The 15,076-nt window shown below is 43.7% G+C and overlaps 1 protein-coding gene across 1 annotated transcript in view; it reads left to right on the top strand.

Annotated features, from left to right (window-relative positions):
* CBLN4 (cerebellin 4 precursor) overlaps window positions 1-15,076 on the top strand; it is a 208,743-nt gene that overhangs the window by 59,176 nt on the left and 134,491 nt on the right. Inside the window, exon 4 of the mRNA XM_086702533.1 lies at window positions 5,765-5,872. Within this exon, the coding sequence (XP_086558659.1) occupies window positions 5,765-5,850 (86 nt within the window). The 3' untranslated portion in view covers window positions 5,851-5,872. The remainder of the gene's footprint in view (window positions 1-5,764; window positions 5,873-15,076) is intronic.

Below are 15,076 nucleotides of genomic sequence, written 5' to 3'. Positions count from 1 at the left end.
TATAGCAGTAGCCAGATATGGTAAGAATCATATAGGTAGGAGGCAGATGCCCCAAACTCAGACCGAACTGGAAGATTTCCCATACATTTCTTTACCCTTTGAATCTTTGCACTCATAGCTATTTAGAAAGACCTGGGTGTCACAAGCCTTGGGGGCTATATATCTATAATTCAGGGCATCGCAAAGAACCGAGAACAGTTTGCAAGCTTCAGAGGCTTCAGCCAAGCCACTGCAGTGTCTGTGTGTTTTAGGTGAGTTTTTCAGCCTGTGTTGTTTTAACAAATCCCAGGCACTCTGTCTGGGCCTGGCTCCTATATCTCCAATAATATACTGGACATTTTCACCTGTATATCCTGCTGTTACCTCAAATTTAGCAGGTGGAGAAACAAATTCACCACTCTGCTCCCCAAACCTCGTATCTCCTCTTGACTTCCCTGACATACACTCAGCCTGCCAAGCCCGCAGCCTTGGAGAATTTCTTACTCGCTCGTCTCCGTCAACTCCAAAATGCATCCAGTCACTGCATCTTATTGAATTCCCCCCTGGAAGGCATCCTGGATCTTCCCTCTCCTTCCCACTGTTCCCACCCTATTCCAGGCCTTCACCTGTTCTTGTCTTGTCCTCTGTCTGGGGTCTCCGGCCCTCCCTTTGCACTACTCCAGTGGGCATCCTCAGTTTGGTTACACCTGTCTCTTGTCTCTTCATCAGTGGTAGTGCCATGAGGTGGCTGGAGGGAAATTCAGTCCCTTCTGTAATTTCCCACAGTCCCGCCAGCCTAAAGAAGCAAGTGGTCTGCGTCACAGCCGTGTGCTTTCCATGCAGATATGGCTGACGTCCGTTCCTCTTGTACACCCTTCCAACCAAATTGCCACTCTTGCACTTTTCCTGTATGGACATTTTGGAGCCGGCTTTGCCCCTTACTGTCCTTTGAGCACACCAAATGTAGAGCTTTCTCCCTCAATCCAAGCTTTCTCCCTCTCTTCATTTGGAATACGCCTTGATTTCTTGATCTGTATTCTTATTAATCACATGAGGGTCTAGTATGGAAAGAACTTTAGCTGTGGACTCAGAAGAGATAGAGGACGTTTGAACTTTGCTCCCTCCCCCCTTGGTTCCTGGAATTATTATTAAGAGAAATAGTTGAGTGGTGAAACATGTGCATTTCTTATTTGTTTATGTTTTCCCATTCCTTCCAAGTTACTTTGCATCAGGATCCATCTGTTAGGCAAGACCTTGGATCTCGGACCAGTCACAGCCCTAGGTGAACGAGGTGGGGAAGATGGAGAACATGTGTTTGCCTCTAGCTGGGAAGATTCCTGAGGTTTAGTGTAGGGCCCTCGCTGTCTTGCCAAGTCCCGACTCGTCACTCCTTATGGAAAGAGGCCAATGATCCAAAACTGGCTAGAGCTGGCAGGGGCAAGATGAGAGAGGAGAACCCTCCAGACAAAAGGCAGAGATGGCAGCCGACTGTTTCTCAGGAGAGGGTTTCCTTCCCTCTCTTCAGCCTCAAGAAAATAGGGGCGCCTGGGCAGTTCAGTTTGGTTGAGTGTCCGACTTCAGCTTAGGTCATGATCTCACAGTTTGTGGGTTCAAGCCCTGTGTCGGGCTCTGTGCTGACAGCTCAGAGCCTGGAACCTGCTTTGGATTCTGTGTGTGTGTCTCTCTCTCTCTCTCTCTCTCTCTGCCCCTCCCCTGCTTGTGCTCTGTCTCTCTCTATCTCAAAAATAAATAAATGCTAAAAAATTAAAAAAAAAAAGAAAATAGTACAAGTGAGTCAGCCACTGGGTTGGGGAGCAGGGGACCATGCAGGCATGGTGGGTGGGGGGGGGAGGGACTTGGGAGTTTGGGAGAGCTAAAGAAGTCTTAGACAGCATTCCAGTTCTGCGTTGATTTGGGAAGTTGCCAGAACTCCACGGTACGGGAGAGACCGGAGAGAGAATAAAATGTCTTGCTATTTGGTAGGCGAAGGGGCTCTTTATTTTTTACATTACTCCAGGACCATCAGGCTATAGCTCTAGGTGGTTTTGAGTAGTTCCCACTAATTCTGACCTGTCTTAGGTTGGTATAAATTCAGCCTCCTCCATAAAACTGTTCCTCAGTACCCCAGAGCTCATTATTTCTCACCTCTCCAACTCTTGTGACTTTACCCCTTTTATTTGTAAGTATAGTGTTTGTATGTCCTGCTCTGCCAGAAGTTCCTCTGGCCAACTCCACATGCCTAAAAGCATAAAATTTAAGACTTATATTGAATATTCAAGCATCTGCTGGCTTATGTTGTTGGCTTCACCTTTTCACTGTGTAGATTCTGTCTCGTCAATAGAATACACCATACTTAAGGGCAGAGATGAGGCTTTTAACTCTACGCCTTTTATAAAGTACTTCCTCCCCCCCCCGCCCCCCGTCAAAGTGTTGAACACATAGCCCCGGACTCCATAAATGGGTTTCTGAGTCATTTATTCCACAAACTATTATTTGCATCTCAACTCCGGGTCAGGTTGGCAGTGGGTCTATGGCCATAAATAAGCTAGAGAAGATTCCTGCTCTTGTGGGAGCGATGGATAATGAGGAAATAAACACGAGGGTAGTGTAAATAAAGTTTGTGACTGGTGGTACGAAGGAAACAAAGTGGTTTTTCCAACAGGTGGAGCCTAGTTTCAAGGGTGTGGTTGTGGGGCACCTGGGGGGCTCAGTCAGTTGCGTGTCTGACTTTGGCTCAGGTCACGATCTCGCGGTCCATGGGTTCAAGCCCCGCGACAGGCTCTGTGCTGACAGCTCAGAACCTGGAACCTGCTTTGGATTCTGTGTCTCCCTCTCTCTCTGTTCCTCCCCCCCCCCCCCCACTCACATGCTGTCTCTCTCTCTCTCTCTCAAAGATTAACAAAATTAAAAAAAATTTTTTTAAAGGGCATTGTGGAAGGCTGTATGTGGAGGTGATAGGGAAGGGCAAAAAAGAACCAGGGATGTAAAAATCCAGGGGAAAGAGATTGTTTTCGAGAACATTATAGATTACAGTGTGCTGACGTCAGGGAGCAGGATGTATGTTGAGGTCTGGGATTTATATAGGCTCTCATCCTGCTGCCTCCAGTGAGGAGCTGGGGTTTTAAGGTAGGTTTAGTGGCAAGTCTTCGAGGAGATTAGAAGCAGAGGAGTGATACTGTGTTTTGTTCTTTCTTTTCGCTTGAAGATCTAATTGGCTGTATTAAATGATTCATGAATCAGGTAGCATCCCATCTACCAAGTAGAGGGGAGCTCCTGAGGAGTGACATCGTATGAAAGAGGGGGGCAAGGATGAATGGGAAGAAGGTGGGGAGGGATGGCCCTAGACCAGGTGAGAGGCAGTGGTGGCTCACTCCCACCTGGTGATAGTGCAGAAGAAGGAAAGCTGATGGATTTGAGAGACACTTTGGAGGTCAACCCAGTAGGGCCTGTGAATATGGGCGATACATAGGGGACACCGTGGAGTCAGAGATGACTTTCACCTTTTGGATGTTGGGGCCACTTACTAAGATAAGGGAAACAAGGAGAGATTTAGGAGAGAAAAAAATCACAGTTTACATTGTGAACATGTTAAGTTTGAGATACACACATATCATCCAAGTAAAGATGCCAAAGAAGCCATGGGCATATGAACGGAAGATTCAGGAAAGGGGATTTGGACAAAAGAAATAACATTTGTGCAGCCAAAACATGGTATCCAAAGCCAGTAGAATGGGCAGAGTCAGGCAAGGGGAGAGAATAAACTGCCATGTGGGTTTGGAGCCCCTTCTGCAAACTGGCCCATGTGATTTGGGGCTCCAGAAGCGGGGTTTATGAGCGTAGAAACTCATATACCGCACAGCAGGGGTATGTGCGGGGCAGCTAAGAGCAAGTTGCTTGGGGAGCGCTGGGGGAATCTGCACCTTGTTCACGTGGGGTAAGTCCTGCAGAATCGTATTTTGGATTCAGCGCTCTGTCTTATAAGGATATTTCCTCCATTAATGTCACTCTTCAAGGACTTCATGCAGACTATGGATTTAAACTGGGTTAAAGTATTATATGGAAAACAACAGAACTCATCAGTGTCATTGTGAAAAAATTTTTTTCGAGAGAAAAGACAGTTGATGATAATTTCCCAACAATATGCAACGATTGTGCCAAACCTGTTTTTCACGTGGTGAGATCATTCCACTGAGTGATGATATTTTGAGGAAAGATAATTGCACTGTGTATATGGGACAGCTCAAAGCAACAACAACAACAATAATAATAAAATAAAATGAAAATTTTAAAGCAAAAAGAATTCAGTCAATCAGCTTGTTTCTCACCCTTTTGTTTTTGATCTCAGCAAGTGGTTGGATGTGTCTTTTTCCTACTTATTCTTAGTTATTTTAGCGCTGTGTAGATCAAGGAGGTGATCTTTAGCTAGAAACAACCTGAGGTTACTTTCCACCGCCTCAAGTGTTTCCTTGTTAATTTTTAGTTGCATCGGTAATTCACGGTCAGATTTTCTTTGTTAAGAATTAAAATATAGTAGATAGGACTGGCTTCTTTTTTTTTGACCCTTGCACTCAATTTAGTACTTGAAACATTGGTGTTGTGTGTGTTCTTGCAAACCTTTCTTCAAGTGCATTTCCATGTATATTCTTTGGAAGGAGACAGGCATGTCTTTTGCAAATCTGTGTTGCTTATTCTCTTAAGCATATGCTTGTCACTGTTTTTTTCTTGCTCAAAAATATGTCTTCTAGATCTTGCTGTATCAGGGTGTACTGCATTGCCTAACGTTTTTTAAATTTTGTTTTAAGTTTATTCATTTTTTTTTTAATTTTTAAAAAAATTTTTTTTTCAACGTTTATTTATTTTTGGGACAGAGAGAGACAGAGCATGAACGGGGGAGGGGCAGAGAGAGAGGGAGACACAGAATCGGAAACAGGCTCCAGGCTCCGAGCCATCAGCCCAGAGCCCGACGCGGGGCTCGAACTCACGGACCGCGAGATCGTGACCTGGCCGAAGTCGGACGCTTAACCGACTGCGCCACCCAGGCGCCCTTAAGTTTATTCATTTTTGAGAGAGAGGGAGAGAGACAGAGCATGAGCAAGGGAGGGGCAGAGGGAGAGGGAGAGAGAGAGAGAGAGAGAGAGAGAGAGAGAGGGAGACACAGAATCTGAAGCAGGCTCCAGGCTCTGAGCTGCCAGCACAGAGCCTGATGTGGGGCTCGAACTTACAACCCCAACATCACGACCCGAGCCAAAGTCAGATGCTTAACCAACTGAGCCACCCAGGCACCCCTGCATCGCCTAACTTTTTATTTAGTTGCTTGGTAGAATTCTATAGTGTGGGGGTGTGCTTACTTTGCTGTGTCTGTCTATGGGCAGATCTTTTGATCACTTCTGATTTTTTGCTGATGCCAACAGGCCACCTAGAATATTCTTGATACACTTCTAGTGTGTATCACATGAGGTCTTCCAGGAAGAACTTTCCAGTCAACACTTTTTTCATCTCAGGTGTTCGATTCATGCCCACAGATTCCAAGTTAACAAGCATTGCTAGACTCTTCCTTTGTATCGGGGCTTGGTGTTAGATGTGCTTATATCCATCATCATCTTTAAAACTGCAGGAGCTAGTGAGGTGGGGAATGTTGTCATGGTAATATCAGGGACGAGGGACGAGAGATTCCAAAAGGCTAAATAGTTGTCCCGGGGGGGGGGGGTGGTGGTGGTGGTAAGTAAGCAGATTGAGCAAATGATTGGGGCATGGCCTGAAACTTTGTTCACTTCATCTCTTACAGCTTTGGCTTCCTCATCTGGAAAGTGGAGCTCCAAATACTACCGTGGTCAGAGGATGTGTGTCTTATGGGTTATTGTACAGAGCTGACGACAGGAATGGGCTCTGAAAGGTAGGAAATGGAATGTGTGAAAGTTTATACTATGATGGCATAAATGAACAAAGTACCCGTCCTCGAGGAGATTAAATTCTGTACTAGCAATGGCTAGGCTGACATTGCCAGGACGGAATGGCCTCTAGATCACCAGGCATCTGACCAAAGGCCAAGATCCTTTGTTGCTTTTAATCTATTCCCCTCTCCCCAGATTACTGCTACTTTAAACACCTTTGGGCCTTTCTATTATTTCAAAGAGATGATCTAAATTAGGAGCATTTGTTTGATTTTGAACCACATCAGAAACTAGGAAATGGATCCCCTTTCCATGGACCTCTGCTATTTTAATCTGGAAAATAAACATGGCTTTAGAATTGGGCTGAGTATCGGAGCCTTCAGGAGTAAGAAGTAGTTTTATGTGCCGTCTAATGTATCACAAACTATGTTAAAGCTTTGCTTAAAGTACCAGAACTCTGCAGGCTACGAGTTCCAAAAGCCTTGCTTGGACTTTCATGAGCACAGAAGGTAATTTATTGGTTTATGAAACACAGAGTTTCAGTATATTCTAGCTTCAGGTATGGTTGGATCCAGAAACTCTGTCATAAGAACCCAATCTTCCTCCTTTCAGGGCCTCGGTCTGGGTTCCTCTGGTTGGCCTCCTTAATCGGGCGTTCGTCTGGTTGACTTCCTTAACTGGGGTTTCCTCTTGTGGTGGTGATGTGGCTGCTGTCTGTTCTGATCTGGTGTACAATTCTTTTAGTAATTTAGACTGAACGTTCCTCTTTTGCTGAAAAGTAAAATTAGGTAACTTAAGTTGGGCCTTATTTGGCTCAATTGGTCTGGATCGGGTGACGTGTGCACCCTTAAACTGACTCATTGTGGCCAAGTTGAGGTCAAATGTCTGTCTTTGAAGCCAGAGATGGGGAGTCAGTCCCCATTCAAATTATTCAGGCTGAGAGAAGAAGAAAAGTGAATTTGGTAAGAGAAAATCGAGGGAAGTAGGAAGGGTGTTGGGTTTGCAAAACTCTCAGATGCCCTCATAGAAATGAGGTATCACATTTAAGTCACACAATAATTCCTAGAGTAGTACTGATCATCTCTTGTTAGATGGAGAGGAGGACGCTTGGACCATTTTATTCTAACTGTTCCTGTTCTAGCGTTCCCATCCCACCCTCCTTCTTAAACCTTCCCCCATGCACAGAGGGCGATCGTACTACCAACAGCTGCTCCAAGACTCATCAAATCACATTAGCATTGCTCGTGCCTGGTTTCTCTGAATGTCACAGCCAGCGGTGGAGCAAAGGCTGGTCAGCTTACAGTCACATTAAGGGAAATCTTTACTAAACCAATCCATGGAGCCTGAAAAACCATTGGTCTTTCCAACTTCCCATCAAGTGGCCTGTGCTCAAGGGTAAACCAAGGGGTTATAAATCACAGGAAAGGTTCCCCTTGACACATTTCCACAGCTGGAAGATGAACAAAGTGTTGTTTACTTTGTTTAACACCACAATTAGTGAAAATCAAAATGTCTCCAGATGCACTCACTGTAGTAAATTATTAGGTAATTAACCTTAATGCTCCCTGCTCTGAATCACCAACTTCCTTTTGCACTGGAGCCCTTGAGAATACTTCTCAGGCATCGTAATATATGACTGCACCACAGCTTAATGTTAAGCACAGCAAAGTTTGAATATAGTGGAAGGGATTTAGGATTGGAGCAAATTCCAAAAGCAGTGGGGGCGGGGGGTGGGTGGGTAGCTTTGTGTACGGTTGGAGGAAAAATACAAACTTGCAACATAAAGACTGAATGGACAAAATACGGAGGAAAGGTGCTCTTTTTAAGTAATCTCAAACTCATCCTTTCTTTCTGCCAGCAAGTTTAAGCCCTTATCACGTCATGCTTGGGCTACTTTAATAGAGGACTTCCAAATGGTCTCTTTCTGTGTCTCTTCTCCAATCCGTTGTACCAGGTTAATCTTCCTGAAGCACAGGATTTATAATACCACCTGATTCATAAGCCTTTCGTGGCTTCACCTTGCTAATAAACAACATCCAAACACCTTAGTGTAGCTCTTTTATTTTTATTTTTTTTGCTCTTTCTCAATCTAGCTTCCAAATCATCTCTTTTACTGTGGTTCAACGTGACGCATCTGACCTCTGCCCCGCACACCTGTCCTGCGGGTTCCTGCCTTAGCTTCTGCTTCTTCTTGGGACCGGCACAGTGCGAAATGGTGATGGTTAAGGGCAAAGACGCTGGAGTGAGATTGCGTGGATTTGAAAGCCTACTTTGCTAGTTACAGATCCTGTCACCTTGTGATCAGTTTCCTCCTCTACAAAGCAGTGGTGCTAATAGGAATGACTCAAGAGGTCGTCGTCAAGATTAAGTGGGATAATGCATGAAAATAAATACCTAGAAAAGGAACTCAGTGCTTTTTATGTTTTAGCAAATCACCATTGCTCACATTTTGGTCTCGCCATGTGCATGGTGTTGTTAGAACCACATACCCTCCCCTTGGATTAATGGCTTCCGGAAGCTTTGCGGGGTTGGGTACTGGGATCCTGGGGGTGTGTGTAGACAGACAGGGGTGGGCAGAGAGGCGAGTGGAAGCTGGCATGAGTCAGTGGGATAGAAATGAGAGACACTCGACAGAGCAAGAGGCTTGGGAGGAGTGAGTAAGCCGGAGGGAAAGATCAGAGAGGCTCTGGGAAGGCTGAGCACAGATAGGGGCTTTGTATGGGGCAGCCCTGTCTTTGCCTATTGATAGCAGGTCTTCTGATAATGGAGCTGAACCAGAGAGGCCTGTGTGATCATTTCCCATTGACTGCTGTTTAAAGTTTGTTTGTTTATTTGTTTGTTTGTTTATTTATTTATGGGGGGGGGGAGGGAGGCAGAGAATCCCAAGCACTGACAGTGCGGAGCCAGATGTGGGGCTCAGGCTCACGAAACGTGAGATCAAGACCTGAGCTGGAACCAAGAGTTGGACGCTTAACCTACTGAGCCACCCAGGTGCCCGCCATTTACTGCTCTTTAAAAAGTGATTTTAATTGCCTAAGGAAGACAAATGTTCTCTATATAACAAATAAAACATGACATATAAAGCTTGTCTCCTTTGACCCACTCTCCCCCTCCTTAAGAGGTAACTGTTGTTAGGAATACACCTCTAGATGTTATCTGTGTACATATACGTTACATAGAAAATTATATAGAATTAAAAATTTTTGTGTTTATATATATGTCATCATGCCATTCATGTCCTAGAACTTATGTTCTATTCCCCCACTCAATTATAGACCTAGGAAGAGTAATAATATATGTGTATATGTGAGTTACCTCTTCTGTATGGTCTATTATTATGTAGACCTATTATATATCTCCCATTTCTTTAAACAGCTCCACATTCTATACCGTGAGCAATGCCACAGTTTCTGTAGTCATTGCTGTACCGATGGGCATTAGAGTTGATCCATGTTCTTTCTATGTCTTAGCTCTGAAGCCAAAGCTTCCATTTTGATTCCTACTACATTCACTCATTTGTTGTATATGTAGTTTTTGAACACCTGTTAGGTGCCAGGCACTATGATAGCTGTTGGGGGCAGACTACCGCCCTGCTATCACCAACTCATCACTCTCATGGGCAACGGATTCAGGGAGCAAGCGTCCTGTCCCAGGACAGGACTAGTGGTGTTTCCCCTTCCACTGGGTGGGTTGTGAAGCCATTAAGCATAAGTGGCAAAAAATCATGTAATATCAGACTCGTTCTTGAAAATTTCTTGCATTGTTCGTAAAGTGGAATTGTTCAAGGTTTCTGTATGCGGTTCTCTATGATAAAAGATGAAGGGAGACATGGCCTTTTTATTCCAGAAGGATTTGAACCCATGATTTTCTCCTTTCCTAATATACCAGTGGCTGAAAAGAGAAGACCTGTTCTCTCAAGATGTATGGTGAGGAAGTTAGGGCTTCTGTGAGTAGATGATTTAGGAGGTCAACAATTTACACTTCGAGAGAACACCAAGATGCGGAAGTGTTAGGGCAAGGGAGAAGGATGTAATTCCCAGACTAAAGGTTCTGAGAGTTGTAAGTGGAGGGCTGGCTAAAAGAGGAAGTTGGAACAACAACAGCATAATGTCTATAAAGTCACAGCAGGTCTCGAACAGGAAGATTTGTCATTGAGTCATGTTTAAGCAGTGAGTCTCAAGGTTACTACACACGGCTGGTCTCTGTCCCTTAGCCAACTCCCATCTCCTTTTGAGTATTATGTGGTTGTTGAGTTCCATGCAGAAGGGCATGGTGTGCAAGCATCTAGGTGGGACAAAATCGATGTGATTGCCATCAGGACATGGTCAGCCAGGGAAGGCACTTATAAAATTTAAGCTTCTTTTTAAAAAAATACACTGAAAAACATGTCTCTGTAATTGGTGTTCGACATGGACTCTCGTGGTGCGGTGGTGGCCATCTGAGCCGTCAGCACCAAGATGGGGAGGAAGAAGCCAAGGGCAGGCCAAGGGCAGTAACGAGAGCGTTCTCAGGCTGGTGGCCAAAATCTGGTGCGCAGACTGAAACTGGAGTCACGGTCCCGCTGGGAGATGAGAGACTGAGTCAGTAGCAGAAAAGATGCCAAGTTGAAGAAGCCAAGTGAGGAAATAAGAGTCAGAGAGCAAATCATCAAATCATTAGCTCCAGAGTTTGGTGAGAAAGCCTGGCAAGAAGTTGGGAAAGGTGCCGGGGGGTTTGGACAAATTCGTGTGGATGAAGCTTCCCAGTGCAGTGGGGAGAGAAGAGTCAGAGATTTCAAAATAGCTTTTGGGAATCGGAAGTCTCCCTGCCCTCACTGGCCTTAAAAACATAGATCTCTGCATGAAGCAAACAAAATTACCGCTGTCTTAATTTCGCATCATGTCTCTGTAGACCTGAAGCCAGTTTGTAATTTATGTCTTCTCTTCTGAGCCTCCTACGCATAGTCCAGGATTTGGCACACTTTTCTGTAAAGGGCCAGGTAATAAACATCTTAGGCTTTGTGAGCCAGATGGGCTCTCCCTCAGCTATTCAGGTCTGCCCTCAGACGGAGAAAGCTGTCCTGGGCAATACGTAAGGGAATGAACGTGGCTGTATTACAATAAAGTTTTATTTAAAATATAAAGAAAAATAGTTGGTGGGCCAGATTCAGACCATGGGCTGTGGTTTTCTGACCCCTGGTCTGATTTGTTAAGTGTAGATAACAATAGTACCGATCTCTGTTGGTTTAAAGGTAGAGTGAGAACACACAGGTAAAACAACTTAGTCCGTGGCTTGGAGGATAGCTTTGTTTTTTTTCTATTTCCTTAATTTTGATGTTTAATAAATGTAAATCAACTTTGCTATGATCCCTGAAATTATTCTTTATGAACCTATTTAATATATCTGCTCACGGAAATGGTGGTTGGGTTTGATTCCTTGTCATGAACTCTGTGTAGGTCACTCATTCTTAGGGATTTCTGAACATGTAGAATCTGCTCGTGCCCACCGAAGCGTTCAAGCGATCTTCATAGAGACTGAACATATCCCTTAAAGCAGACCAATGATTCTCCTTGATAAAAGAAGTGGCAAAGAACTGAGTTTGCTAATTGTTCTTGGCCGAGGACATTACCTGGCATTTGATCTTTACACATCTTTGTGCAGCAAATGGATTTCAAATTCAATTGGGAAGCCCAGTGATCTCATGGAAGCATAATAAAGACATCGCTTGCCCAGAACCCCCGAGGTTAGAGTGTCCTAGAACTGATTAAAAGCTATTGCACTGAGTGTTATTCTTCAAAGCGAATGAATATTCTGATGAGTATGGCTGCTTGAACTGAACTATTTTTAAGTGGTAGCTTGATTTGCTGTTTTGATAAGTCTGATGAAGTGTGTTTGAACACGAGTAGAGATTTAGCAGGCATTCCAACTTGTTTGTACAATCTTCCCCAAATTGTTGGAATTATCCTCTCATTAATACTGTTGTTTGCTGTTTGGGCTAAGGCATGTAATGCTGCTTTGTAATTAGGATAAACTGGAAACAAATGAACAGATTAGTTAATTGTTACAAGAAAACTTGCTCTAGAGTCATTTTACACCACATCAACATGTGAGGAAGCAGTTGAGGGTGACTGGGTGCCCCGCATATATTTAATTACATTTCAGTTTGGTAATTTATTGTGACTAATCTACATTGGCAATATTTGCTGTCTAACGAGAACACAACAGAATGTCGTGCCACTGGCCCCGAAGAACGGGGGCTGAGAATCACACGAAAGGAGATCGTCGTCTGTTGAAAAGAAATATCCAAATCTTTTTAAGTTCAAAGTGAAAACTTAGGAAAAATCACCACCACTACCCCCCTCTTTGTATTTCTTCTCTGGAACAAAAGATTCAATGCCTAATCAGCATGCTGGTCAAGAGCTCACGTTTTAGAGAAGCTTTGGAGGGGGTTCAGGCTACACAGGCCCAGAATGTCCCACTTTGGCATGTGGATTACTCAGGGCTCAAGACAATCAAGGCCAGGCCGACTCAGACTTCCCCCTTACTGCCTAAAAGAATTGACACAGAGGACCTGTACCAGGAAGAGAGCTATCACCAAAACTAACTTTTTATATCAGGAAGGCTTATCTGCATGGCCTGGCAAACATTTGTTTACCAAATATCTGCTCTTCTCATCTTCTTGTGAAATGTCTTCCCTTCCCCCTGAGCCTCCAGACCCCTGCCCCCTCCTCCTTAGTTCAGGATAGTGTATAAGCCTCAATTACCTGACCTTCAGGGAACCTCTCATGTCTTCGTGGGGCTTCCCTACATACAAAATTAAATGTGCTTTTTTTTTCCTGTTAATCTGTTGTGTGTCAATTTAACTGTTAGGCCAGCCACAGAACCTAGAACGGGAATACTGGGAATTTGCTTTAAAATTCTCTGGTTAAAAAATAAATAAATAAATGCAGAGGATGGAGGTTATAGACCGAGTTGGCAAATAGCTATAATTTCTGAAGCTAAGTGATGATTTATGGAAACTCACTGTTTTATTTCTTCTACTTTTCATATGTTCAAATAGTAAAAAGTTAGGGTTAGAGGTGGTGATGGAGAGATGCTACCATGATCAGATCTGCATGTAGAGAATTTCTCTGGCCCATGTTGTAAAGCATATGTTGGCTGATTGACAGGAGTCAAATCAAATGCCTAGATTTGACTGAATGATGGGAGTCCTCATTCTAGGGCAAGGAATAGATGAGCAGAGATGGAAGTTCCTTTATCTAATTAAGATGCAGAGCCAGAGTAGAGAAGGGTGACAAAGTCTGGTCAGTTGGTTGTTCATCCAGAGAGCATTAGGCATCCAGTCATCTCTTCCTGTTACATCTGGAAGCAACAGCTCAGTTTTCCTTCAGGAATCTCACCCCCTAAATATTAGTAAGTTCATAACCATATAAGTGCATGACTCTCCCTTAGCTCCAGATTTGGCCAATCAGAGTACATCATTGCCCTGATTACTGCAGAGATTGGTCCAGGGAAGGGACTTACTTCCTTTGAACCAATGAGATTAAGACCTGAGACTTTTTTTTTTTAATTTTTTTTTTCAACGTTTATTTATTTTTGGGACAGAGAGAGACAGAGCATGAACGGGGGAGGGGCAGAGAGAGAGGGAGACACAGAATCGGAAACAGGCTCCAGGCTCTGAGCCATCAGCCCAGAGCCCGATGCGGGGCTCGAACTCACGGACCGCGAGATCGTGACCTGGCTGAAGTCGGACGCTTAACCGACTGCGCCACCCAGGCGCCCCAAGACCTGAGACTTTTGCTGAAACTCTTGGGAAAGAAGCCTTCATCTTCCCATGGGCTTCTTCTGCTTTGAGGATGTGAGTCTAGTCCTGCTGGCAGCCATTTTCCACCATGTGGAGAGTGTGTGGCTGAGAGAAAAGTGACTGCAGAGGGATGCTGGGTTGAGGGCTGCACGGAGCAAGAAGTTAAACTCTAATGATACTATTTCAGACTCTGGATCTAGGCAGTTCTGGGGTGAAGTTAAACTTTTTGAACTTATGAATCAATGAATCTCTTCCCCTCTCCCTCCCTTACTGTAGGTCATCTCCTCCTTGCCTTCCCCCTCCTCCTTTCTGTCTCTATCTCTGTTTCTCTGTCTCTCACACTCTCTCTTTCCTTTGGCCAATTGGGTATGTTTCTTTCACTTGCAAATGGGCGAGTTCTCAGTGATACACAATTCTAGAAAGTTTGTAGCTTTGCCATTTTCACGGCTATGTGCCCCCAACCCCCATAAGTAGTTCATAACTTGTATTAGGACTTTCTCAATTTCCGCCAGTGGCTAAATTTCTATTAGATGATCAGCCAGTAATCTCCCTCTCCTCACTATAAATCTTAGACAATTTCAAACTCATATGTTCACAAACTGCTTTTTAATGGCAACCCAGCTATTCTATTGAAATCACTGTATATGGTAATTAGTAATCTGCAAGATAATTTTAGTTAATTTTAAATTTGAAATCCATCATGCAAAACGAGTTGGATCGGAGAGGAACTACCAACAAAAGAAATGAATCAGAGTGTGAGAGAAGCTGCCTGCAATCCTGGAAATAAAAATGTGCAAATTTCTCAGGGAATAATCATTGTCTTGATTTTTACTTGTAATTATAATTTAATTATGAACCTACTTTTGCAACATTTTAAAAGTACATAGTTAGCACTTAAGTACTTTCTATATAATTATCTGTTATTGAACCTGATCATTATGTGGCGGTTGCTGCATAAATTACTGTGCTTTGTGTAAAAATATTTTTCACTTCAGTATGACTTGAAATAAAATAAGACAGATAATTTGGATGTCATTTAGGCCCCCCCCCCCCCCCCCCCAATACTGCATAGCCGCTTGGAACCTGACCATCTTAAAGAATGGAGTGTGGATGAACTCTGCCTTGTTTTGCTAATATCGGTGAAGATTATTTCCAGAAACCCAAAAGATGTTCTTTCTTTCTTTCTTTCTTTCTTTCTTTCTTTCTTTCTTTCTTTCTTTCTTTCTTTCTTTCTTTCTTTCTTTCTCTCTCTCTCTCTCTCTCTCTCTCTCTTTCTTTCTTTCTCTTTCTTTCCCTCTTTCTCTCTTTCCTTCTTTCCTTCATTTTCTCTTCCTTCCTTCCTTCCTAAGAATTCATTTCTTTCTTTATTGCTCCTCTTGAGACATTTCTAGAGAGTTACGAAAATCCTGCTTCAGATAGTGCC

This window comes from Puma concolor, chromosome A3, assembly GCF_028749965.1.
Source record: "Puma concolor isolate L17-30 chromosome A3, mPumCon1.1.hap2, whole genome shotgun sequence".
Classification (NCBI taxonomy): domain Eukaryota; kingdom Metazoa; phylum Chordata; class Mammalia; order Carnivora; family Felidae; genus Puma; species Puma concolor.
Note: the sequence above shows the minus strand (reverse complement) of the source record. Positions and strands in the feature narration are given on the sequence as shown.